The sequence below is a fragment of the Onychostruthus taczanowskii genome, unplaced genomic scaffold (genome assembly GCF_017590055.1).
Source record: "Onychostruthus taczanowskii isolate IOZ18803 unplaced genomic scaffold, ASM1759005v1 scaffold48, whole genome shotgun sequence".
NCBI lineage: Eukaryota > Metazoa > Chordata > Aves > Passeriformes > Passeridae > Onychostruthus > Onychostruthus taczanowskii.
The window spans coordinates 2,510,544-2,538,239 of NW_024502347.1; the positions used below are offsets into that span (position 1 = coordinate 2,510,544).

The 27,696-nt window shown below is 41.2% G+C and overlaps 1 protein-coding gene across 1 annotated transcript; it reads right to left on the bottom strand.

Moving 5' to 3' along the window:
• Positions 1-9,582: 9,582 nt before the first annotated feature.
• QRSL1 (glutaminyl-tRNA amidotransferase subunit QRSL1) lies at positions 9,583-23,896 on the bottom strand. The gene is made up of 11 exons (XM_041414887.1): positions 23,365-23,896; positions 23,004-23,163; positions 21,755-21,853; positions 20,639-20,735; positions 18,763-18,939; positions 16,324-16,499; positions 16,116-16,228; positions 14,391-14,583; positions 13,916-14,033; positions 10,601-10,806; positions 9,583-10,117 (listed from the first exon to the last, which is right to left on the bottom strand). The coding sequence occupies exons 1-11, from the start codon at positions 23,851-23,853 to the stop codon at positions 9,906-9,908; spliced, it is 2,040 nt and encodes a 679-aa protein (XP_041270821.1). The 5' UTR covers positions 23,854-23,896; the 3' UTR covers positions 9,583-9,905.
• Positions 23,897-27,696: the final 3,800 nt, after the last annotated feature.

Consider the following 27,696-nt stretch of genomic DNA (forward strand, 5'->3'; position numbering starts at 1 on the left):
AATGCATACATTTCCCTCCAGGAAACGTAGCAGGCTGAGAGGCTGTTGGGGTGTGTTGTTGTGGCCACCAGGGAATCCCTGAGGAAGGAGAGGAGGAAGCTACATCTCAGAGCCCTTAGGATTTCAGTGGGCACTCCCAACCATAAGTCTGTTGGATCTTAGTCATAGGAAAAATAGCAGGAACCATGATGGGGGGACTGGACTGATAACAATTTGAAAAGAATGTAATGAATGTCAACAGATTGGTGGAAAGCATTTTCCTATTAAACTTGAGAGGTTTGTAATGTTGTTAAAAAAGGTGGCTCATATATATTATAATGTTGCCACTGTATATTTAGAGTTGTAGAGTGACCTTTTTCCCCTTGGATAGTATTTGACACTTGTGTAGAAATTGGGAGTGATACAAAAGCAGTATAGCACACTAACATAAGTAAAGCCTCCTCCAGCTGGGTAGTAATAAAAATTATTTCAAGTGCAGTCTCTGTGTACTGGCCTTTTCCTTGTAATGTTTCATCAAACTCCTGAAAGGCAGCCTCTGTAGAGACTAAGTCACTTCTGAAAAGAATCAGTTTGAAAATTGTGTCTTCAGTGTCCCTGTGCAGCTGGTCTTCCTCAGTTAAGCAGAGAAAACCAGACCTTCCCAGCTATCAGTAAAGACTAATGTATTGAAAATAGGAAAATATATCAGATGGTCTAAAAGTGGCATATGGGTAGGGACTTGACAATGTTAGCCTTATAGAAACATTTAGATATCTCCAAGGGCTATTCATGAATAATGAAACTCATTTTTAGGTTTCATCTTTGGAAAGTTCATAATTTTTCAGAGCTGTTTCTTGACAATGTTCTTTAGTGGTAATTATAAAAGAAGGTTACTGCTTGCAGCAGGTCCTAGAAAAAAAAGGCTTTAAAAATTGAATCGATCAATAGAATAATTAAGCAGTATTTAGTCTTCTTGTCCCTCACCCCATACATTGTGCTGATACTTAAGGCAATTACAGCAATTTCTGGCTGTAAGAAATGGAGCTTGAGATGCACTAAATTCTCATGTATTTAATAAGATTGAAGAATGCTCTAAAATGTTCAATAGCACACCCGCTCTGGTAATACTAGACTGCATGGAAATGTGATGTTTGTTCAGTGAGTTTGTTCATGAGAGCCAGAGTCAGTGGTTTAGGAAATGTCTGTGCTTTCAGAGTAAAGCATACCAGGAGAAGGAAATTTTGGTCAAGTCTATGGGGAAGAGTACCCATTATTACACTCACAGATGTCTCTTCTCAATAACAGCATGACCAGTCCATTTACACCAAGCAGAATGAGCTCTGAAAGGTTTTCTCCACCATCTCAGGTCTATCAATGAATTCTGTATTTGTTGGCCAAATTCATTGGGAAATCTTGGTTTTGAATGGAACAAATGAAGTGGCTTTGAAGACCAGGAGTCAGAAATGTTCTACATGAAAAATACTAAGGTTGCACGGAGAAAAACAATAGTTACCTGAAGTTCCTCTATAGCTTGTCTTAGAGTCTCACTTTTAAAGAAGAACAGGAAATAATTATCTTCTTTATTTTCAGTTATGTTGCTAGGTCAGTGCAGGTTCATCTGAAGTCTGTTTTTCACCAAGTTCAAAGTGTATTAGATCTACTCCTAATCCTTCCATGCTCCAATTTGCTCTTCCTGAGGCAATGGAACTGGAGCAACACACTTCCCCTTCATCAGGCTGTTTGTAAATGTAACAGTGCTTGAAGAGCAAATGCATTAGAATATTTTGCTGACTTGCTGGCAAAAACTATTTCCTCCTTTGGTAGTCCATCTGTCTCCCCTCATTTTTTAAGGCATGTTGCAAATTCCTCACCACCATTCTTCCCTCCCATGGCATGTACTCGGCCTTTGGTATTCCATTTGTCTCCCCTCATTTTTTAAGCATGTTGCAAATTCCTCACCACCATTCTTCCCTCCCATGGCAGGTACTCGAAAATGTAAATTTGATTTTACAGGAAAACTTGCTGTGCGGGAGAAATACACTTGGCACCTGCAATATCTCAGTATATATTCTGGGGACCAAAAAAAGAGCAGTTTGGTTTAAGAGTAGTGTGTTTCACCAAGTTCCTCCCCCAAGAGACATACTAGGAGGTGTAATCTTCTCTCCCTTTGGCTGAAGATCAGGACATCCTCTTTGCTTGTTCTGTCAGGGAGTCTCTTGCCAGGATGTACTGTGATCCTGCTGGGCTGCCCTCAGGTGAGATGGTCTTGTGGCAAAAATGTGCAGCACTGTTGGCTACAACACAGAGTGAATGTTTTTTGGATTTGTAAGTGATTCTGTCAGGTGGATGCTTTAAGTCCCAAATCAAAGAGGCACAAACAGAGCTGGGTTTTGTTCTACCCTGATAATGTTTAGGCATGTTCTCCATGGCAGGCCTTGGGATATGTTATCTCTCTGATTGCACAGTCAATGTTTCACACAGCCCTTGTGGCTTTTTTAAGTTACTCACTCTCCACATGCATGCAGCTATGGTGCTCTGAGAACCTTGTATATTTGAGAGTCAAGAGTGGGATGGGAAATGAAGAAACACAAACTTTTCCCTGAGTCCTTGGAAGCCAGCGCTTCTGGAAAGGCATCAGTTCTGCCCTCAAGTAGCCTAAGAGTCTTTGCCCTGGTGTACTGGGCAATCCTCTCAGGGACAGCTTTTCCTCCCAAGTATGTTCTCTGACTTGTGTAACTGAGCAGGTGGAGTCCAGCACCTTCCCACCTCCACTTGTCTGCAAGCAGGCAAGCTGGTGTCCGTGGGAGCGGGCAGATTGGCAGATTGGCAGAGATGATGCTTCTTTCTGAAGGGCCTTTTGAGGTATTTTGTGCTCTCCCTGAGCCAGGCTGTACTGGCAAGGTCCACATCATCAGTGTGGTTGTGAAGCACAGGAAACAGACACAAATACAACCCTAAATTGAAGACTTGGGATGAAGCGTAGCTTACAGCTCAGTTCAACAGCGTGGACATCCCTCCGCCTGTCACATTTCTGACTAGGGCTGCAACTGAGGATTTTGTTGCTTGTCTGTTTAAATACTGTGAAGTTATATGTTTACTTCTGTAAAAGAAATGACATAGTTTTACATGCTGCACGAAAAAAGCACAGCACAATCTTTGTGACACAATCGTGCTCTCCCCAGCTTTTCTACCAAAATTATATTACTACAATATCCTTTTAAAGTAGTATCATCTTCCCTGTGTAAGTGATGCCATTTTCTTTCATGGCTTATCCATGAAACAATTTATCCTGTCAACTCCTTTGGGGGTAAGTATTAATTTTCACCACTAAACAAAATTCCACACTTTGTGTATTAACAAGAAAGTAGCGTAATGGTCCATTCTTCCAGCCCCAGTAGCAGTGACCATCTGGAGACCTCCCCATTCAACTTTGGATGAACTTCAGCTGAAGTATGAGAGCCACTTTGGCTCCATACAAGCTGTTCCAAGCCTCATTGTTGCTATTAGCAGTTTGTCTTAGTGACAAGGCTGCATTTTGCCTATTGAAGGTTTGGTTTTAGTGATTCAGCGTGTTTCCATTGTCCACAATAGAGAGTAGATCATTCAGGCTCTTATGTTTCCAGTGCTGTGGATACAATAGCTCATTATCCTGGGGTGGCTTTTTTGTTGGGGGTTTTATGGGGGTTTTGGATAGATGCATAATAGATGCAAGCTCTTTTCAGGGGCAAGTTCTTTTCTTGATACCCACGCACAGTGTTTATTGCAATGGGACTCTATGTGGTTTTAGCCTTCAAAGCAAGCCGGGCATGGAATAGAGTGAGGGCTGTAACCCCAAGTTTTTGTTAAGAAAGGCTGTAGCTCCTCAGCCTGTATGTAGCATTGTCAATAGGTGATTGCATCTACATGATTCATCAGGGCACAGGTGAGACTTACGGAGGCCACACAGGAGAAGATGGATTTTATTGTCCTCTAAGTCCATTGGCAGCAGTGGCTTGGAAAATGATTGCAATGAGGGTAAAGTTATGGTGATAAGGGAAGTTGTTTGAAGGACACATTCTTTGTTTCTGATGACATGAAGCTGGGATTACTGTCAAAACAGTGGAGAGTTGGACTGTTACAGGAGAAACTGGAAAAGTCCAATAATTCAAATAGCAGTGATGAGAAGGAGTGCAGGGTCATGAACCTAGAGGCTTAATAATGAGATCCCAGCTCATACAGGAAATGGTTATCCACTGAAAGCCATGGAGGCAGAGCAAGCCCCGAGTGCACTGGTTAATCATAAATTGGCTCTCAGCTACAGGATGGTGTAATGTGGCTGAATAAAGGACAAGTGTGATTCCAGAGTGTTCTGGAGAAGAATTTTTCAGGAGTGGCAGGGAAATATTAATGCTGTTGTGCTCATAAACATGCACCTGGAATTGCCTGTACAATACTTGTCACCTATGTTGGAAGACATGGATTCACCTGGAGCAGGTGCAGTGAATGGCTACAGGGATTAGCATGCGGCACTCTAATATACAGGAATAAACTGTTCTAGCAGAATAAAGGCTAAGGAAGAATGTGCTCTATACAAGAATGAATTAAACACCTAAACTGAGAAGGCATGTTTAAACAAAACAACCAATATTGCCTTGAGTAAATAGGTGTGTGTGGCTTGGCTGTGATTTAAGTTTCCAAACAAAATGTTTTGAATATTAATAGGAGAAAGAAACAAAAAATACTTGTTAGATTTTAGTAATGGAGATGACTGTATGAAATGGTTATTATCTATATAGAGAAATCAAGACCACATGGTCCCTTTTGCAGTTTGTTCCTAGGCTTCCTGAAGTGCATTGTTAATAACGTGTTTTGATCTTTGTTAAACATGTATTTTGTGTGTCTGTGTCAGATATTATATGTGCCTGAGTAGCACTTACCTTGGCACTAAAAGCTGGTGAATGAAAGTCTTAAATACTCTGGTCTTGGAGTAAATCAAGTTGCCTCTCTGTTCAGAGAGGTACAATTCATAAAAGGTACCTACCTTCGAAGATTTCAACTTAGGAACATGAAGTCAAGGCCCCTCCTTCGCCAGAATAGTTCTGATGAGCTTTGTGGGTCCTTTCCAACTCAGAATATTCTGAGATTATGTGTGCTTCCTCATCCCCATGTCCTTTATCTCTTCAATCTTCCTCTCCCAAGTCTGGATACTTGGGAATGAGTCTGGAATGAGTTTTCAGCTTTTATGACACTTAATCCTTTCCCTCTTTTGTGTGCTTTCTACTTCCTGATATTTCTCAGCTTGCCTAGACAATGTTTCTGTGCTTCTCAGTGTCACTTCCCAGGCTGAAACGTCCCCTCCTGGGTGGCACAATGAAGTGCCCACTGCTTTTCCTCCATACACTGCAGGATCTTGTCTCCCCTTTGGAAGTGGCGCTAGCAGACAGCAACTGCAACCCAGCAGTTGTCCCAGGTCACGGTACAGTGCAGGCAGGTGCCCAGTCGCCGCCAGACAGTACTGACCACCCACTGCCTCTGCTCCTGCCCTTATCTCACACCCTCCTGCAGCAGCCTTTCAGACAGTCTGTCCTCTGCCCTTTCCTCTCCACCATAATGCACCTGGGGATCCTGGAAGGGGCCTGTAGCTGAGGAGTCCCCGCTGTGCCCCAGGTGTCTGATCTAGCACACATGGCAGTATCCTGTGCACCATGTGTCACTATCAGTGCAGCAAGGCAGGACAAACAAATCCTTTGTCCTTTCACCACTGGCTGTCACACACAGTGACATACAAGAGCAGTCTCTTCAGCTGAAAAAGATAAAATTTTCAGCTCTTTGAAGTCCATTTCATCACGTATTGTGCTGCAGACTTGGCTTGTGATTCCCTACAGCACTTTCACCCTTACAGTGTGGGTATCGGACCACAACCCAGGCTGTAAAATGGCACAGGACATGGCAAAGTGCCCTGGCTGTGTTCCTGCCGCTTTCCCTGAGTGCCCTGCACCCAGGGCTAAAGACACCTTTTACTGCTGTTCAACAGCAAGTACGTGAGGATGCCTGTGCTGGGTGGGAAAAACACCTTTCTTCTGCTTACAAAGAAAGCTTAGCTTGGGATCGCTTAATTGCATCTGGACATTAGTCAATCGGAGGTGTGGTGAGCTAATTAGGAAGATTGTGTTTTTCATTTGTTGCCTCTAACATTCCTGTAACTGGATACCTTCTTTTTTATTGGAGAGGCAGATGGAAAAATAACAAATTTAGATAAACCCTTTTTGCTCCTCTGGCTTTTTTGCTTATTTCCGTGCTCTCTCTGGTGGCATTGTGGGCATCAATTTAACGTGAAGTACAACTGCCATGTAACTCCAGCTGAGATTTTTAGGCATGATGTGCACACCTCTTCCTCCCTTTTCAGCTGCCCATCTGTATGCAGTGAGTGGTACTGCTCTCAGTATTCTGGGGGGCAGAGCTGAGGGGGAGGCCTGTGGGATTCCCCAGGTAGGGTACAAAGCCCATTCCCTATTGCAGCTTTCCACAGATGAGTTCCTGGGTGAATCATAAAACTCATGAAGAAATGACTAGCACTTTGAAAGTTTCATAATGAATTGGGAGTTATAATATTATAAGTGCATGATACCTGAAAACTAGAAATGCAGGAACAGAGAAGGAGCAGCACTTAGCAGCAGAAGGTTAAATTTTGCTTTGAATTTCTCCTTTTTATGAGTGCTCTTAAAGAGGGCGAGGGAAAAACTTGTATGTGGAAACTGCATAAAGTGCAATATCAGACGGCAATTGTATTTAAAAACATCTTAAGCAAAAGCTCTTAACAATTTTCATCTCAAAAAAAGCTTTTCCACTATACAATGTCCTTACAGGTTCTCATTACCTGAAGAAAAAACAATTTGCACCAAAACCCAGATTGCTTGTTTGCTAAAGCTCTAGCTTTTGTTTCTTTCAGGAAACGCTGGAATTATCTGGGCTCAATGTGTGCTAAGGTTACACCTACCTCCCACTGTGACCGTGCTGCAATGCCATGAAACTTCCAACTCTATTATTTCAGTGAACTGTTTTTCAAGACAGCTGTACAAAATGTTTGCATAGGCAGGGTTTTGGGTTTTTCCTTTTATTTTTTTTACCTCCAGACCTTCCTGCTCCTTGGAATTCCTGTGTTTCTGTAACAACGGGTTTTGGGAGTCTAATTATCTGGCATAGCAATTTTTCTGTTCATAACTCTGGAGCTGTGACTTGGCACTGGGAGCAGCTGCACAAAGCTCTGCTCACAACCACAATACCTATAGGTAGGCTGGGTATTAAGCTCCTTTGGGAACTGCTGGGGGCTCCAGAGTCAACTACCAGTTTTTCTAATATGAAGACAGAAGTCTCTTAGCTGTTCTCCTGCAGTGTAAGGAACTCTTGCTTACATCCTCTAGCAGCTTGACCAAACTGGTTCCTATGGTTTGATGAAATCCCAGCTTTAGAAAGGGGAGGGCAGAAAGAGCATATAGGCATACAGTCCCCAAAAATGCAAACAGCTAGAAGTGGGAGGACAGAAACCTTGTTGGGGCTGCTGTGAATCTCATAGCCAAGAAATTTAAGTATCTACCCAGGAGTTTGTTTTTTAAGTCTCTGCAATTGCTAATTCAACTGCTAACTGCTATAAATGCCAGGCAGAATGGGTGTCTGGTTGGTTGGTTGGTACCTCCCCTGCTGTGTATTTCCCACACAGCCGTTCCATGCTCAGAAATCGGCCAGCAGCAGAAACTCCGAAGGACCTGTGTTACAACAGGTCATCACTGTGATTTTCTGAATGCTCCTTCAGACGTTCTGCAGACTGGAACTGGAGCCCCATTTCAAAAAAGGTAGTGCAGATACAAGGACCCTCCACCTACCTCTCCTCTAACTATTTGGAATTACTCTTCTAATTCCATGGAGCAGGGATCTATGCCCTGATCCGGTTTTCCCATCAGGTATCTCTTTACATCAGAGGCAGTTTTAAGAGAAAGACTGCCAAGCATAAGCAGTGATCTTCCAGTAGGTCAGAAGTCAGTCTAAAATGAATTTCCAAGGGAAAGCACAGTCCTCAGCTTGTTCTCTTCTGCAACACTCCAAGATGCTTCAAGTCTCCAGGAATGCTCTGCACAACCAGGATTTTATATCAAACTCTAGCCCAAAGACACTGACCTTCTTCAGAAACAGCAAATGGTAGGTCTGGGTTTGGGATATGCACATCAAAGAGCAACTATTTTGGGTATATATCGAACTTGGATAACCTCACTGAGAGCTCTGGTCAGCAAGCTGCTACAAGACACACCTGCATGATTACAGCACACCTAAATTACTGAACGAGACATTAGTGAAAATATTTTGTTAGGATTCTCAGTTCATCATTACCCACTAATAGAAAAAGTAAGTTCCCTAAAGACTTTCCATGGAAAGTTCTATGTTCTATTTAGCTTTTTAAATGTGGGCTTTTTAGTTGTGTACTGTTTTAATCGTGTAGGAAAGGTATTGAAAAAGCTCACTTTGGCATATGGAAAATTCACCAATTCATCTGCAATTTTTAGAAATAAGGTTTTTCTTTTTTATATGGGTGACAATATGGTATATAACAAGATATAATTCTGGAAGATTCTTTATGTTTCCACCTCAGTAATTTTTCTCCCTCTATACCTTTTCCATCTCTGCATGCTGTAGACGATTATGATTGAAAGTGAATCTGATGCAAAACATCTACCAACTTCATCCTTCATGTTTTTAACTATCAAGAAATGGAAACTTGCAACATTGGAAACAGGTTAAGAGTATAGTAAGTCTTCCAGGCTACATGATGTCGTTTTGGAAATTCAGTTTGAATTACTATTGTGTTGAATGACTGTCCATGACAGAATAGATGGCATTATTCCTACAGAAAGTCACACTGAGTAAGATCTCATTCTTAATAAGTATTTAAGTGTTAATTATAAAGAACAGTGATGAAGGAAGAAGAAAATAAAATAACTACTTAAGTGCTACTACTACCACACATCCTTCCCCAGAAGATATCTGGAATTAATCAATCATTCTTACACAGCCATAACCAGAATAATCTGCATGATTTGTAAACCCAGAGGTTAGTTTCACCTTCTGCACAAGTTAGCTAGAAGTAGGGAGCATTTTTGGTTTCTAAAATGAACTAACATTTCCACATCTTGGATTTTGATAAAACAGGGATCTAAATGCAGGTGTGATTTAGCTTTCTCACAATGGCCTTAATAAGCATCACGTAACAGACACGTAGATGTGGCATCAGGGATATGATTGAACGGTGAACTTTGTAGTGCTGACTTGATGATCTTAAAAGTCTTTTCTAATCTAAAGGATTCTATGGTTTTAATGTAGATGTGGCATTAGGGATATGATTGAACGGTGAATTTGTAGTGCTGGGTTAGACTTGATGATCTTAAAAGTCTTTTCTAATCTAAAGGATTCTATGGTTTTAAGTTATTCCCTTGCTTCCCTTTGTATTTAAATCTTGGTAAACAGATCCTTGATACCTTTGTTCCAATAGAGCTTGTCTTGTTGTTGCCATTACAGAAGTCTATACTCCAGAAGAAAACCAAGCCCTTTGGCAACTATGAAGTTTTCACACAACAGTTCAGGCTAGCTCTTTAATTGGTCAGATACCTTACACATCCTCTAGGGATTAAAAAATCAGCTTCACAGGCATAACATACACAATTTCAACTTTGTATTTTTAATATCAGTAAGAAATGTCGCTTAATAATGTGGTAATGTTTACTTAATGATTCACTTTGCCTTAATTACACTGTAACAATCTGCCATGATTCCATTGTGCATTACTGCATAATGTCTTCTTAGAACAGATTATTACTTCTGCAAGAGACAATTAACTGCAGAAATTCGTTTCTTGACCATCCCTACAGCTTTCTTGCTCTAGCTGACTAGCAAGTCCCAGGCTATGAAAAAGAGGCAGATTTCTGATGCTGAAAGACATCACTGTCATGCCTCTTTACTTCTTCCAGTTGAATCACTGGGAACTGTACTTGTTTTTCAAACCATTTGGCTACAGTGAGAAGCTGCTTCTCCTGGAATGAACGTCCAATGAATTGAAGCCCAACTGGCAAACCTCTCTCTGAAAGAGCTGTAGGAACACTTATGGCTGGCAGTCCTGGAAGAGAAAAAATACACATGCAAGGACTTACTACAAACCTTAGAGTAATTTTTGTATCAATTTTAAGAGAACCAGAAAAAAAAGAGAAAAAAGACTTGCTAAAATAATTTGATTCAACAAAGTGAATGGTAGATGATCACAAGAAATTAATCAGAGAGATTTAAGAGGTCAGCATCCTCTGAAAAAGATAATCAGCTTGCCTTAGGAAGAGATTTCTGTCTATGGAATAGACATCTTACTGTGGAATAGATACATCTTACCTGCAGCCCACATTCAGCTCCAAGGTGCCCTACTTTAAAATCTGGTCTTACATTTTCAAGCATTTAATAAAACTGTCCTTAGACCCAGTTACCACTGTAAGAGTTCAGACATGGAGGTGAAATATCTTGATTCTAAAGAGAAGGTTAAATACCTAAAGAGACTGGACTTTTAAAATGATGAGGCAGAGGAAAACACAGTTGAGTTCCTGTGCCTACTCACCAGCCATATTTGCAGCCTGTGTCAGGATGTCATCTTGAGCGCTGCGGGTCCTGTTGTCTTCTTGGATGAATTCCGTGTATGGTGCTGCATCACTCAGAGTGGTGGGAGTGAGTAAAATATCAACACCACTTCTGAAAACCTTCACAAAGTCATTGGCGATGAGACGTCTCACTTTCTGTGCCTTGACAAAGTACTTCTCGTAGTTCCTAAAAAGGAATAGGGACATAAAGGCCTGGCACTTTAATTCCCAAAATACAGAACTCTATTTCTTAGTTACTGTGGAAAAGACAAGCCCAGCAGTCCTTTTGGACAAAATTCTGACTGACACTGGAAGCTTAGTCACCATACATGTGTTTATGCCCTCATAGCAGAGGAGCTGCCAGGGAAGGAAGAGATGAGGGTATACAGCTGAAGAAAGGTGAAGGGAAAACAAAACCCTACCTTACAGTAATTAACTAAAAATCAAAACAACCCTTCTATGACCATTTGGAAACTAAACTGTGCATTGAATTTTACAGAACCATGGAAAATGCTGAGTTGGAAGGGACCCATCAAGATGATGGAGTCCAACTGCTGGCCCTGTGCAGGACACCCCAAGAACCACACAATGTGCCTGAGAGCACAACTCAGACTGGCTTGGTGCTGTGACCACTTCCCTGGGGAGTCTGTTCCAGTGCTCAACCACCCTCTGGGTGAAAAGCTGCTATCTAACCTAATTTTACTGTAGGGCAGCACAGCAAAGTCTAGGAAATACAGAACTACACAGGTCTGAAAAACAGGAATTAACCATTTAGGATTCAATCCAGCAAGACACTTGAAGCAGATGAAAAAGTCCCGTCACCTGTGAACAACTCCAATTGGATTTAAAACTATGTATGTGGTTGTAGTATACTTCTCTGTAGAAGACCTTATCTTTACCCATTTTTCCCCCCTCATGTAAAATGTGTTCTATGGGTTTCTGCCTTGACACAACTCTGAAGCAGAAACATATTAGTCAACTTTGTCTGTCGTTCCTTTTAACCTCATATGCAGAACTGGTAAATATGGAATCTTAAATTCAGAGAAGTTCAGTTTCAAAAGTAACTGTAATCTAAACCCTCAGCTATTTGGGAAAGAAAAAAAAAGTAAAGCGAAAGAAAAAATGGAGTGGTGTATTGCCAACTGCTACATGTCAGAGTGTTTACAGATAAAACAACTACAGCTGCCTAAATCCCACTTTGTTAGAGTAATCTAAAGATTTAAGATTCCAAGAAACAGCAATGAAAAGGGTTATAATTAATAAACAGATTCATGTTAATAAGTTATCCAGTGGGAATTAGACCTTTTTCTACAATCACTTCAGAAATCCACCTAGCTGTTAATTTCAGAAAGTCCCTAAGTGCCACATCTGCATGTGTTTTAAATATCTCCATGGATGGGGAGTTCACCACTTCCCTTGACAGCCTGTTCCAATGCTTGACAACCCTTACAGCGAAGATATTTTTCCTAATATCTAATGTAAACCTCACAGGGTACAATATAAGGCTGTTTCCTCTTCTACCAATTCCCTGGGAGAAGACACTGACTCCCACCTTGCCACAACCTCTTTTCAGGTAGCTGTAGTGAGTGAGAGTAGTAAGGTCTCTCCTTTTCTAGAGGCTAAACATCCCTATCTTCCTCAGCCACCCCTCCTAAGACTTGTGCTCCAGACCCTTTACCAGCTCTGTTTTCCTTCTCTGGACACACTCTGGCACCTCAATGTCCTTCTTGCGAGTGGCCCAAAACTGAACACAGGATTTGAGGTGTGGCCTCACCAATGCCGAGTACAGGGGGACAATCCCTGCCCTGGTGCTGTGGTCACACTGCTGCTGATACAGGCCTGGAAGCCACTGGCCTTCTTGGCCATCTGGGGACAGCTGGCTCATGTTCAGCTGCTGTTGACCAGCACCCCCAGGTTCTTTTCCTCTGGATGACTTTCCAGCCACTCTTTCCCAGCCCTTAGTGCTGCCTGGGGTTGTTGTGACCCAAGGACAAGATCTGGCCCTGTAGAACCTCACACCATTGGCCCCAGCTCAGCTTGTCCAGATCCCTCTGCAGAGCCTTCCTGCCCTCCTGCAGATCAATACTACCACTCCAACTGGAGCTGTCTGCAAACTTGCTGAGGGAGGACTCAATCCCCTTGTCCATGCTGTCTCTGAAGATGTTAAACAGAACTTCCTGAGCAATCACCTAGTCATTTTAAAACTTAGAAAAGCAAGATAAAAATAAGCTGTAAAAGGCAACATTTGCAGGAGACACAGATGGGTTTTCTCTACTACTTATTCTACGAATGCTTTCTGAACCCTGTGCTCTGTTTTTCAAGAGCAATTTACTGTGGAACAGGAACACAACTCTTCTGTTCCATCTCGGTGGAAGCTAATTGTGTATTCCTTCACAGAAGAGTTAACTATGTGAATTTTAAAGCAGCCTTAGGAAAGCTGATCTGGACAGTTGTAAGCAGAGGGAGCACACTTGGCAGGAGTATCAGCATTCCATAAAAGCTGGTTGTTACAGACTGACTGACAACATTCCTGTCTCTGAGAGCAATCAGAAGTCACATCTGATGAATACTCTTGCTGACAGAGCTCTTTCAAAGCAAGTGCACTACAGAGACTAATTACAGGCCTAATATTTTTGCTAGTATCTGAACAAATTCAGACAAAGAGAAACAGCACATTTCCTAACATAAATTAGGACTGCTGGATAAGGATTGAAAACTAAAAATGTAAAATTGATCCATGCACTAGCTTCTCTAAGTGAGCTGGATAAAATCCTGACTTCTGTAAGGACTTCAGTTCAATACTTCTGCCAATTTTTCTCTTTCCCTGTACACTGAGATGGAGAGCTGCAGTTAATTTAATTGTTATGTTTCTGGCTTTCTCCAGAAGAACTTGCTACAATGTACCAGCAGTTTTTCTATGCAGTTTTAATGAGATTAACAGCTACAGAACTTCTAACATTAGGACAGTAAACACTAGTATGATTTCAATGTCATACCATAGGGTAGATTTCTGCCTAATTTAACTAATGGATGTCAATAATGCTCTGGTAGGGAAAAAAAAAATATCACTAAGTTGTTCTACTTATTTAATTTAGGATGCTCACTGGTAAGACTCAGGGAAAACATTTTCCTTCATTATTAACAGTTCACTAAGTATTATAGAGCTAAAGCAATAATAAAAATACAAACAGCTACTAATTGTAAGGGCAATTTCTTTCTCATGATGAACAATTAACCACCTTTTGCTCAAAAATTCATTAACCTGGAAAAGCTGAATTTCAAGAAGTTCTGCTTACTGTTTCAGCAAGAAGTAGTTTCCTGATAGAATCCTTCCTCTTACGACATCATTGAAGCCCTCTCGCCGTGTTGCAGCATACATGCTTTCAGTGGAATCCTTCATGTCAGAACGATGTCCTGAAAAGAAAAGGCATTTTGGGTATTAATACTCCTTGTAATCCTTAAGATTAAATAATGTCAGAGTAGTCAATGTTCGCTGCAATGTTACTATTCTGGAAAAACAACAAAACACATTCCTGTTTTATTGTGGAAATAGTAAACTAGATTTTGAGCCTAGACACTGATAAGCCTAGTAGTGAAATATATTATGTATTACACATTTTTATCTGCACAAGGTTTTTTACTATATTCCATCTTGGAGAAATAATATGAAGCATCCGACCATGAAAAGAAAATCTATAAAAACTAACACCTTTACATGGCATCCAGCAATGTTTCTACTGTCTGAGAAAAAAGTTTTTTCACAGGCCTTACCATATTCCAGTCCATCAAACCTGGCCATATTTGATGCCACTTCTGCTGTGCACAGCACATGATAGCAGACAATTGAGTAACGAGTGTGTGGTAGGCTCACTTCAACCACTTTAGCACCTGCATTCTTGAACAGATCAGCAGCCTTTGACCAGAGAGCCAGAATTTCACTAGACAGCCCTGGTGCATGATATTCCTTAGAGGAAAAACAAGAAGAGGAGTTATTTTACACACTGGTTTACTTCTAATAGCAACCAAACCACAAATACTCCTTGCTAAAAATACACTGAAACCATTACCTCACCACTATATGATTTAAAGTACTAATTAAAGCTTTTTGCATCTACTAAATCCTATAGAATCAAGGAGTATTAAATTAACAGGATTCAGTCTTCTTAAGAGTATTATGTTCATCTCAGTAGGATCAACAAACGTATCACAAATCACGGAATTTCAGCAGTTTCTTCTGAAGGAGCAATTGCCCAGCTATTGCCTTGTTTATCTATGAAGACTATACTGTACTGTTCTGCAGTCACAGGTGGAAATTATTCAGGTCTAAATCCTAAAACTAGGGCTGCTAGCCCCTGTTGTTAACGCTAACAATGTTATCAGTGGCAACCGGCACACTTTGGTGAAACAAATAAAACCACCCACCAAAGAAGAGCTACAATCAAGGGTTTGGGAAAAGACTTAGATTAGCTGCTTTCCTATTTCACAGACAAATTATAGATATTCTATTAAAATTCCCTATTTTTGAAGATACTTGCTTTAGTTCTATCCCATAATATCAGGGTCATAATACTGTCTGCTTTCTGAGTAGCTATGACCCATGTTTAATGTATGCGTGTATCTGTTTAGAATAACCTGTAGCAGTAGGAAAAAACTGTCCAAAGGATAGGAAAAATTAACCAGTACCACCACGTTAGAGTTAGCAAGATTTAGACAGTATGCAGCTGATCAATTTTCTAGGCACGTAATTCTTCCATTTCACAGATTGTGAATAATTGGTCAGTGGACATCTCTGCTTACCAAATGAAAACTTTTGGTATGCCTGTTCTAGCTTAGGTTCCAATACTGAGAATCCAATTAATAAATGTTATTCACATTGTCTCTTTGAAGGCAGAGCCTTTATTAAATTAAAAATAGGCTGAAGTCCCAAACTTTGTTCCTAAACTTCAAGTACTCTTAAAGTTACAAACATGATTAAATTGCACAAACCAGATGCCAAATTACAGATGTCTTTCAGTTCTTATTAGGACTCTGCTAATCACAGCTCCTTGTGCCATTCAATTGCCTTTAAAATTCTGCTCTATGTTAACAAAGTGGCATTCAGGCAAGTATTTCAAAGCCCTGCACTAACCAGTACCAATCTCCCTGCATGGGAAGGCACCAAGAGCAACCTGTTTGAGATTACTGAGCGGACTAAGGAAAGAGCAACAGAGAAAACCAAGAACTGAAGTTCCCCATTTCCCCAGAAGTGCCTGACACTGCTTCCCACCACACTGACATGTTTTAGATGATGCATTAGTGTATGCTTACTCCAAATTGCCTGGACAGGCAACAGAGCACACAAGTAGTGTTCTTTTCCAGGAGCTGCTTTTACTGTCTTCACTGTTTCAAATCATGGGAGACTAGGAAGTGGTGGGCAAGACACAAGTTGTTTTTTTTTGTTATGCGTCTTCTATTTGCTCCTCCTGTGCATAACTGTTAACAGGATTTAAATGTTACCTTCGGAATTCCAACTGAAAGCTTGCTGACATCAGTCAAATTAGGTAGTTCAAATGGCTTAAAGTCATCCTGAATTGTGGTCGAGTCCTTAGGGTCATGTCCAGCAAGCGAACCTGAAATAACACACAACATGTGAAGACATTAGTTAGTCAAAATTCAGTTTGTTTTGAGGAAATGTTGTAAACAAAGATGTATAACATAGTAATACCTAACAAAACTGCTGCATCATCCACACATCTGGTTAGGATTCCTGGCACATCCATGGAGTTCACTAGAGGAATGAGACCATGGCGAGAGATCAGTCCATATGTTGGCTTTAAACCTACAACACCACAGTGAGCAGCAGGGTTTCGGGTGGATCCTCCTGTGTCTGACCCTAAGGCTCTATGGTTTCAAAAGGATCATCATTAGTAAGATAATTCAGAACATTTCCAAATCATAAGAACGTGTGGCTTTGAGATGCACGGATTTAAAACTGTAAATTCTTCCAGATCAGAAGCCATAATCACACAGTCTAAATTCCAGTCTGCTCTCTATGTCTGTTTTTCATTTGTTCTCTGATTTTTCTGAGGGTCTCTGAATTTGCCATTAGGAGAGTCCAGTTCTCTTCACAAAGCAGAGACAGATAGGTAGAATTCAGACCATCTCAAAATGTTCCCAAATATTTTCTTCTGCCTTCCCTGTTCCAATACTGTGGACTCCAACTGATACATCTCATGTGATTTAGGGAACAATTTTCAACACTGATATCTTATTTATTGGGTAGCCAATGCACAATGAATCAGCATTTTCCAGGATACAACACTTCTTGCCCCTAACAAGAGGGCATGCTTTGGAAAGATATTCTTCCTGTTTCCAAATCTACAAAGATTGATCAGAAGTCCCAGTTTACAGTAGCTTAGGTACAATTAAAACACAGTATATTATTATTATTATGTTGAATTCTTCTTTTTTTATCCACAAGTGAAACCTTGTTCTTTCTAAATTGAAATTTTTATGAAACAATTTTCTAAATTGAAATGAAACATGCTGTTCTCCTGTTTTTAATAAATTTAACTGAAGCAGCATTAAAAAGATAAAGCAGTTTTCATTCAAATCTTTGCCAAAACTAATTTAAACTCCAGAAACAGGTATAATTTTTATTGAAGTGAGTATATGACTTTTCCCTTAGCCACTTGTTTATGAGATGCCTGAACCAATTCTACTGACTTTTCTGAAGTGGAATTTTTTTCAAAGCCTTTGTGTTGATGCAAAATATCCTCAATTTTATAGCATTTTGGACACCCAAATATCGAACTGGCAGCATTCCTGGTGCTTGAAAGACACTAACAGGATGGATATACAACAGGTTATATGCAATAAAATAGCTGGACAAACAATCTCCCTCATCTGACAATGTGCTGACCAGTGCAAAATTGGAGCCCAGCAACATAAGGAAAGGTGCCAGACCCTCTCAGGATCAGCTCATTCTGGCTCAGGATGAGAACCAGCAGTCCTTGGGAATGGCTGCACTGAATTCAATTTCAACAGTATTAAAATGTTGAGTAGGTTACATCCCAGTAAAGGGCAAGCAGATGAAGAGATATATAACTTTAAAGAAGTAATTTAAGGAGTTGTAATCAACATTAGCAAGAATATTTTAACAACAAAATAGATGCTTGTAATGTAGACTATGGACAAAGAAGGATAAAGTAACTAAAGAGCATTTTTAAACACCTTCCAATTAAGAGCAGAATTGAAATAATCTTCTATAAAACATGTTCCAACATATATCTCTAAAAATTGCATAAAATGCAAGGTGTAAAGGTTTAAGGTTTATGATCAGTTTTAAAAGTCAGATGGGGAAGATAGTATAGACAACTGATTTGCTAAATAGTATGTTGCTATTCCATACACTCAGTAATTACTATTTAAAAAAAAAAAAAAAGTCCAGCTTGTTTAAATTCCTTTAGAAAAATAGTAATTACTATTAAAAAAAGAAGGTCCAGCTTGTTTAAATTCCTTTAGAAAAAAAACTCCAAACCACCATAAACACACAATTGCGCTTAAAAAAACCCCTCAACACAAACTGTCTTCTAACTTAAAAACAGGGAAGTCTGTAAGTATCTATGTAGTAAGTACTCTGTACTCCTTTGTTAAGTAAGAGATTTGAAAGCTTTTAGGTCCCAAATCTCATGTATTATTACATAACTGTGCTATAAAAACAAAGGAGCAGAGGAAAGATTATCATACTGTTACAAATTAAGGGATCTCTTAATTTGCTGAATTACATTTTCAGTGTATATTTTTGTAATGAAATTAGTGAGGAAGAGGATGTGTCACAAATCCCGTAAGACTTTTAAAGAGATTACGTGGGGATAAGAATATAACTGTCATTCCTTTACTGCCATCAAAATTTTATTTCACACAGTGCAAAGTGATCATACCACTGAATAATGCCTGAAATGAGTAAATCTAAATTTGCCCGCATGGATTAATTCAGTCTTCATGGTATGTCACGAGTAGCCTAGAGATGCTGAAATAAAGTTTTGCATGCCAGTGCCAATAACCCTCCTATTTCTTACTAGCTTATGAGAAAATTATAAAATTAAAACATTCCAACATATTTTTAGACATTTAGGGAAAGACAATTTTAAAAGCCTCTTACGCAAAACATGTGAAAGACGACACAGCAGCCGCGCTGCCTCCTGAGCTCCCTCCTGTTATTACCCAGTCTGACTCTTCGTCTTCAGAACGGGATTTTGGGACAGACTTTTCCTTGTACTGTTTTGAGTAACTCCAGGGATTTCTGACTGGTCCAAATACTCCATCCGTACTCCCAGAACTAAGATAGTCAGACAGGACAAATACAGAAAGAAGTGACAAATGACACACTTGTATTCCTCAATTTAATTTTTTTAATCCAATTCCTCATTATCCTTGCAAATTCAATTTCAACACAAGAAAACTGGTATATGTAAATCCTTGAGCAGTCAACTCCTACAACATTACATACAACTGTAAAATTCATAGCTGTTCATCAGTTTCTGACACAGAACCTGAACTGGTACTTCTTTCTAACTTCTGCTAATGCCACTGAAACAGAGTCACAAAGACATAAAACTGATTTAAGCTACGTAAAAGTACAGGAGCAGATCTCTTTCAAAACCAAGGTGTTCTGTTTTTCCAGCCCTGCATTAGATGCAAGGTCACTGTTGTGAGGAAAAACAGGCTGCTAGAGGTGGAGGAAAAGCTCCACAATACCAGGAACACGTATTTCCCTGAAATGCCGCACTATTATTCACCCTGCAGCCCTCTGCAGAGGCCACAGTTCACTGGTTCAGAATGCCAGACTGGCTTCTCAGAAACTGCTTTCAGTCCCCTTGTGTCACCTGAGTGTGAGCTGACACCTGAAGCAGGGGCAGGGCATATTTTCCCCCTTCCTCAGGCTCTCCACCCCATGCTCCCCCTGACTGCAAGGTGCCAGTGCTACCAGCTATATCATCAGACACAAGAGGCAGCTGACAGCAGCTGGAAACCAACCTTATTGAGACATCGTTACTTGAGAACTGGACCCACCCCCTGATCAACACACACACCAGAATGAGAAACTAGTATTAGGATAAGCTCTTTAGGAGAATCCTGTGCTTTAATGAACTTAGACCAGTTGTAAAACTGCATTATCAGGTTTCTCCCAAGCTTTTTGCCTCCTCCTCCTCTGAGGAATACCTTTTTTACATAAAAATTACTTTTCTCAAAACAATATTGTCCAAGTAATTCCACGACATCCACGTGAATTTCCAATCCAACCTTGGACTTCGTTTTAAGTATACTAAAACCAAAATACAGCATTTACTGTTTTTCACAAGTAATTAAAGTCCCAGAGATTCCCTTCCAAACCTAGCAGTAATTCCCATCCCTAACAGCCTGATGCCATTCTATGTTACAGCTTGGCTGCCTTCACTGATTTGCAGAAGAATCAATTGTAGGAACATTTTTCAATGTGCTCCTGACAAAAAGTCACCACCATTAACTTAGGCAACTTAAAAGCCTTGCTCTTGATTAGTCTGTGTGCAGCAAGTCAGGGAGTACCCATATAAATTACCCCAGTGGCCGGATGGCAGAGGCAGTGGCTGCCCCTGGGGGCATGGTAACAATTACCTAAGGGCAAAAAGCCATCAGTAAGGAGAGAGGAAAAGGCAGCAATTAACTGTGTTGTAACCAATTCTATCAACACACTACTGAATCTACCAGAAGGCCACTTGTCCTCAGCCTTCTGCAAAAGCTGGACTGCTTCCTGCCTCTCAAGCACATTTGAACACTATGTTCACAAAACTCAGCGTCTGTATCATTTACACAACACTATACAGGCTCAGGGAGAAGTTCAGCCAGCTCTGTGTACCCTTCCAGTAAATATTCACTTGTTTCTGTTGTCTTGCCCCACAGAAACAGGAGTTAAGGATTACAGGCAGATTGGAACAGATGGTATGTAGTATGCTATTTTATGTAAAATCAGCACATTAAAAATAATAAACATCACTCACCCCATTGCAAATTCATCTAGGTTTGTTTTACCTAAAAGCACAGCTCCCTGATCCAGTAACTTCTGAACTACTGTAGCATTGTAAGGAGAAATATAACCTGAAAACAATCAGAACAATTAAGAGCAACTGGTGAGATACAAGTTATTTTTATAGGTAGCTACTCTGAACATTTTGACGCTGTCATTACCACTCAGACCTTACATAACCTAGGCCGAGAAGCGACAGGAGACCTCAAGTAGTAACCAACTCACTTGGTGATGGTAACAGGGGCTTCTTCACTCCCACTTTCATCAGGGACAAGGACATCACTCCTCATACTCATTGCAATCAATCACAACAGTTCTGAGAATGTGCTTTAAGGAAAAGCATCTCAGGTAATATAGCAACATTTACAACAGTGAAGTAATATTTTGTTTCTTTTTCTGCTATTAAAAAAAACTGCAATCAAATTAGAGGCCTGCTAATTTACTTCTGCTATCTTCCACAAGGATTAACATAAAGTTTTACTTTGTGGAGAATAAAACAGATAAAGAAATGTCTCCTACTTTTCCTTTTACTATAAAAACATTGTAATGCCTTGAAAACGTTCATGAACTGTTAATAGAAACAATATGTTTACGAAATTTAAAAAAATGTCTTAAAAGCACTATAGAACGTGATTGTATGTTGGAATTGTTAACAATTGCTTTTCCTACAGCCATATGAAAAACCTATTTAAGTTATTTATTTATTATTTACCAATTATAAACAGAACAACAACAAAACAGGACTGTCTTTGGATGTCACTAGGTAGAACATTACTGACTGCTCTCCTCTAGACCTAAAAGCAATGTGAAGGAAAATGCAAATTTTGGAACCATTTTATTGTAGTATATACGTTTTTATTACAAATGTTGTTAGATGCATATAAATATAAATAAGGAGATAATGTGCTTAGAAGAAGAAAAAGATCCATCTGTAGTACCAGATGAACTTGGCTAGTGAAACTGGATAAATGTATTTCATCAAAAGGCACCAGATCATTTTTTGAAAATACTTGGGATTTCTGGAAGACTCCAGTCCATAAACCATCTGAAGAGCAAAATATCTGATTTTACTTTAAAAGCTTTACTGTACCTTTTAGCATATTTGATGCACATGTTGTCTCAATGCCAGCTGTATTAAAGTTGTCTTTTACAGCAATAGGAATTCCATCTAGAATGCCCAGTGGTTGGCCTGTATTGGGAATGATCGTAAAACAACAGAGATTGTAAAGCAAAATGTGCTATATATATATATATGTATATATATATGTAATGTTCTCATCAATTACTGTTTATTTTACATGTCCCTTTGGGTGGTTTTTGAAAGCAAAATTGCTTTTCACTTGGCATTTGATGGTTGTCTGTTCCATTTTCAAGAACCATCTTCCATTCCAACACAAGCATTGAGCACTCTGTCCAAACCAGACCTCGTGTCTAAGCCCTCCACCTGCTTTCCAGGCTGGCTATCCCAAAGGAGTGCATTCCAATGTCACCACACAATGCTTATTTCAGCTATAGGTGCTACTAAATCCACCCTATCACTAGGCTGGAAGCCATAAACACTGCCTACCTGACATACACAGTAGATTAATTACTGAAGCAGAGAAAATCCATCCCAAGTAATTGATTATCCACCATTAAAAAAACCCTGAACCAACCAACACCACAAAAATCCCAACCCAAAAACTAAATGGCCTACATCAGGAAGCAAAACAACCTGGCTAACAATTTTATTGAGCTGTCAGAGGACAGTAAGTGTCACACAGGAAGGAAAACATGTACTCTATTAGGTGAAAATATACCTTTCCTGCCTTTCTTGAAACACAAAGGAAAATGAGGATGGCCATCTAAATGCTACAGATAACAGGACTGAAAGCTGTTCTGCTCTCCAATTACTAACTGCAATTTAAAAAGCTACTCTATTTTAATTTGCTTTCTTAATTAAAAACTCGATGGGTTGTGCCAGGTGCTTGCCGATCCCCGTCTGGAGGCCTGTGAATGACCACTGCACTGACCACACATTCATGGCACCTGCTGGCTACATGCTCCAAATGAACTGCTGAGGGAAAGAAGCAGCAGAGCTATCCAAGAGGCACTGAGTCTATTTAACCTGCAGTGCCTTGTTCGGTCCAGGTCTTCCCTCTGTTTTTTGGCCTAAAAACTCTCCTGAGTGCCAAGTGTACATCCACGAGCACCCACGGAAACCTCAAGCATGAGCCTCATCCCCCAAGAGTCAAAAAAGCCAAGACAACCCCTTTAAAAAGCAAAAGTGTTTCGTCTAACAGAGACAGCTCCTCCTCAGCAGCTTTTTAAGGACTGACATTACTTACACACCAACATACCTCTTTTATATCTTTCCTCTGATTCCTCAGCCTGCTTCAAAGCGGTCTCTTCCGCTACAGTAATGTACGCATTCAGAAACTTGGTGCTTTTGATGAGGGCCAGGCATCGCTGGCAGAGCTCCGCGGGACTGACTCGTCCTTCCTTCAACGCCGCCGACACCTGAGAGCGCAGCCCGTCGTTCAGGGCAGCCGGGTCACAGAGGCGGAACGGCAAGAAAGCGCCATTCCCGCTGAGGCAAGAAGCGCACGGGAAGCGCCCTCCCGGGCCGCCCGGGGGAAGAGGGACGCGAAGGGACCCCGGTCACCTTGCAAAGCCGTCTCCCTCCTCATCATCCCCGGCAGGCGGACAGACCCCACTCACCTGTCGGAGAGAGGCGCGCAGCATGACTCTCCCTGCCCGCCTCCTCAGGCTCGCCGAGCAACCCCTGCCCTTCTCCCGGCGCGGCAGCCGCGCGCCGCCATCTTGCCGCAACACCCCGCGGCACCATTGGCAGGGCGGCCAAGAAGGCGGCCGCCCATTGGCTCGGGGGCCGCCGGGCTGAGCGCTGCGGGGCGAAGGAGCGGCCCGATCCCGGTCCTCGTCCTTATCCCGATCCTGATCCCGATCGCTAACCCGCGGCCTGGCCTGGCCCGGCCCGGCTGTCCCGGCCATGCTGTCGCGGGGAGCGGCGGGCGGGCGGGCGCTGCGCTGGGCGAGCGGGCGGGTACCGAGCCGCGGGCTCCGCGCTTCTCCGCGGGCGCGGATCGCCATGCCCAGCTGGGTCATAGACCGGTACGGCAGCAACGAGGTGCTGCGCTTCACCAGGGAGATGATGTTCCCCATCATACACTTCCCGAACGAGGTCATCATTAAGGTTCACGCTGCGAGCCTGAACCCCATCGACCTCAGCATGAGAAGTAAGTGCCGAGCCCGAGCAGCCGCGGCCGGGCTGCCGGGATGGCAGGGGCTGCGGCTGTGGTGGTGCCAGGGCACCGGCCCGTGCCGGCCGTGTCCAGGGCTGCCTCAACACACGTGTTTCCCCGAGCCCTGTGGAAAACCGCCGCCTCTTGGAAACTCAACTTTTTTCAGGTTCTCAGGGAAGAGCGATACAAAAAGCCACTGACAAGAGTGTGCGTGTGTGTGGTGCGAGGGTGAATTTTCAATTGAGGGATTGTGATGCGGCTCTGTTGACCGAGATACGCCCTGCCAAGGAGCAGCATTCCCCCTGAGGGATGCTGGATTTTCCCATCTCCTTGAGGTGAATGGGGCTGGAGGCCCAAGTTGCTGCCAAGTCGGCATGTGTGACCTAAGGCAAACCGTGGTGTTCATTGCCATGCCCATCCTAAACTGGCATCTGGAGACATGCTGTCATCCCGCCCGGGAAATCTGTCTTTTTCACTGCTCGGCTCTTTGTATTTGACACATTTAATCAGATTTTCTTCCCCAGTTTCTGGGCTTGAGACACAAGAAAGAAATTGTGATAGTAGAATACCTTCTATTTTCCTGTGTGGAAGTGCTTGCATATCGAATCAGATTCAGTAGAACAAGCAAATGTATCTGCAGGAAGCCAGCTAACACAACTGTAATCTATGTTTTGGGTCTCTAATAAATGAATTTTAAAAAATCTTTGAATATAGTTGGGGGTTTAGTGCTGGGACATTTCCTATCTGAGGATTCGTGTTAAGATACTTTCTGGCATGATAGGGCCCCTAGGTGGACTTGTCCAAACACTTGAGTGAGTATACATGCCCAAATGGAGGCTATTTTTAGGCTGAGCACTGTTATTAGATGGGTAATTCTGAGACTTCACAGCATTTGTCTGTTGCTTACTGAATAGAAGTCCAGGTTACTCACCTTAGGAGATATGCCTTATTATTTTTTACACTTGCTCTTTATTTCTAAAATCTGTACAAGTGTGAAATATTGCCGATTTTTTGCGCTCTTCTGTTGTAACAGAAATTAAGCATGTTATAGGCAATGCTTTCTAATTGGAATTGCAGAGTTAATAAATGAACACTCAGTGTGGTATGTTGTGGTTGATTCCATGTTTTGCAGGTGGTTATGGCGCAACTGCATTAAATATGAAGCGGGATCCCCTGAAGCTCAAAACCGGCGAGACTGAATTTCCTCTAACGCTTGGTCGAGATGTCTCTGGTGTTGTTATGGAATGTGGACTGGGTGTGTCTTATTTCAAACCTGGAGATGAGGTGATACCACCAATCCCTTTTTTTTTCCTTTTCCAAAATGTATAGTTAAAATATACTATGAGATGTTCAGCATTCATTCTCCTCTTAATTATTTTTTAATGCTGTTGCACTCTTAATAAGGCTTATCTGGCAGTAAATTCCTAGAATACTTCTTCCACTTCATTTTTTCTCTGAAAAACATGGTCTCATGGTCTTTCAGAGACTTGCTTCTGCAAGTTAATTTCCCTTCTGGGTTTTAGTTTTTGGACCATTGCAGCAGTAGCAAGAGTGGCATTTGTTTGTTTATAAATGCACAGTCAAAGTGCCACTTTGTTTTTAATTTAAGGTAGAATTCTAGCAAGAAGGGATTTGTTTTTATTTTTCTTGAGTGACTTAGAGTAGGAACTTTAGCTTAACCCAAGAAGCACTTCATGGGTGCCCACAGAAATACTGACACTGTTTGCTTTCACATTTCACCAGTTTTAGCATAGCAAATCCTGATTCTGCACCATCCTCACCCTTCTAATCTGGGCTTTCCTGGCATGGGAGTACTTTGGGGAGAGTTGAAAAATCATGTCTTACACAAAATGCAATGGTACAATTTATTTACATAGCCCTCCAGTCCTTCATTTTTGTGGGTTTTTGTTTTTGGTGTAAAATAAGCTAAAACTGGTTTCTGATAAACAGTGAAGACATCCTGTGAATTAGAAAAGATTAGAAAGGATTTCTTTAACGAGGGAAACTTCTGTGTACATACAATTGTGTGCAAAGCTACAAAAATTGATAGTTGTTTTGTGTTTGGTTTTAGGTGTGGGCAGCAATTCCCCCATGGAAACAAGGCACTCTGTCAGAGTTTGTGGTAGCTAGTGGAAACGAGGTAAACTTCCAAAACTCTGACTAACAAAACATCAAAGTTGTAAAGACTGGCATTTTTCTTCTTCAGTATCTAAGTCACTTTATTTCTTAGTGCTTGGGTTGATTTGTACTCCAGCTAGTTTTGAAGATGGCTGAAAATGTGCAATGCACAATCTGCAATTCAGTAAAGCTGTTTTAAATATTTAAATATATGTCACATAGGAGCTGCTGTGTGACTTTGTAATGGTTTTATTTCAGGTATCTTTTAAGCCAAAGTGTCTCAGTCACACAGAAGCTGCTGCCTTACCATATGTTGGTCTCACTGCGTGGTCTGCACTTAACCAAGTGGGAGGACTGAACCAAAGTAACTGTAGTGGGAAAAGGTAAGTAAACAGTTCTGGTGCTAAAACTGAAGTTCTTCATTTTTATATTGATGAGCTGCTTGCAAGACATGTCCAGCAGGGATAAAGACTGTTACACCATGACGTTGATAAAGATCAGCTGTCTGAGGATGATGGATTCTGTCTACACAGCTGCTGAGAGAGGCTCCTTTAGAGGAAGGCTCAGATGAGGTCCCTATAGAGAGGTAAAAAATGCCCAGAGAAGTTGTGGATGCCCACACATCCACAAGTGGAAATACTTAAGGCCAGGTTGGGTGGAGCTCTGGGCAGCCTGCCCCCGTGAAGGGTGTCCCTGTGCACAGCAGGGCATTTAGAACTTGATGGTCTTTGTGGTCCCATCCAACCCAGTCCGTTCTATGATTCCATCGTAATCCAGTGTGTTTCTAATGTATGGGCTGTATAGAGAATTTGAGGATGTTATCTCTAGGAATTTGTAGGGACTTTGCCTTTCTGCCTGTTAAGACCGCTAGCCAAATGTAATATCCTCTCAGTTGTACTGGCAGCTCACAAAAAGCCCTCTCAAGGACAGAGATGTGGTCCACTCACTTCCTGCATGCGTGGGCCATTTGGAACAGACTGGTTTTCCAGCTTTTTAGAAAAGAATGAGCAGGTGACTGACTCTTATTTGACCTGCAGGCCAGAACTTTGATGAGGTCAGGAATGCAGACAGGAAAAGGAGAATGTACAAGATGAGCAGCCAATCAAATAGAAAAATTGACTTTGTTTATCAGTTTGTTGATCTGACAATGGCAGATGAAAAATGCATTGAAAAATTGGAGCAAATACCATTTTTCTCCTGATAATTGAAACTTTCAGTTATTTTGACCTTTGATGTTTGCGTAAATAGATAGCAAGATCTTCAGAATGGAAATAAGGGCAAAAGTAAAACTATGGGAGTTGAAAAACAGTAGTTAAAATTGCTGTGCTGCATCACAGGTTTAGGTCATGAAGTAATTACTGGGCAGCAGGAGTCTGGATGCCTGACCTCTTCTTATCTTGGCTGATACTTTGTAATGCAACACATTGCAAAGGACACTAGATTGATTAAAATTCTTCACCCACATCTCTGGAAGACAATTTAGTGAGTGGTCTTCAGTGAGTAACTGAACTTCATAATGAAAATATTAAGTAATTATTTTTTCTAATGTTTTGAGAAGATGAAATTGCAAAATTTAAAGGAGTTTCTAAGAGACATCATTGAAATTAACTTCCAGCTAGTAATAAAAGTCTGTATAAGATCACCTTACTTTTTAATTTTCAGTATTTAGAGT

Excerpts from the sequence above, each read along its gene's own strand:
- QRSL1 (XM_041414887.1), bottom strand. The coding sequence starts at position 23,853 with ATGATGACCTCGTTCGGGAAGTGTATGATGGGGAACATCATCTCCCTG. Across the intron at positions 18,940-20,638 it reads CTAGATGAATTTGCAATGGG|TTCTGGGAGTACGGATGGAG; the intron begins GTGAGTGATGTT and ends TGACTATCTTAG. Across the intron at positions 10,807-13,915 it reads AACTACTTCTTGCTGAAACA|GAACTACGAGAAGTACTTTG; the intron begins GTAAGCAGAACT and ends ATTCCTTTTTAG.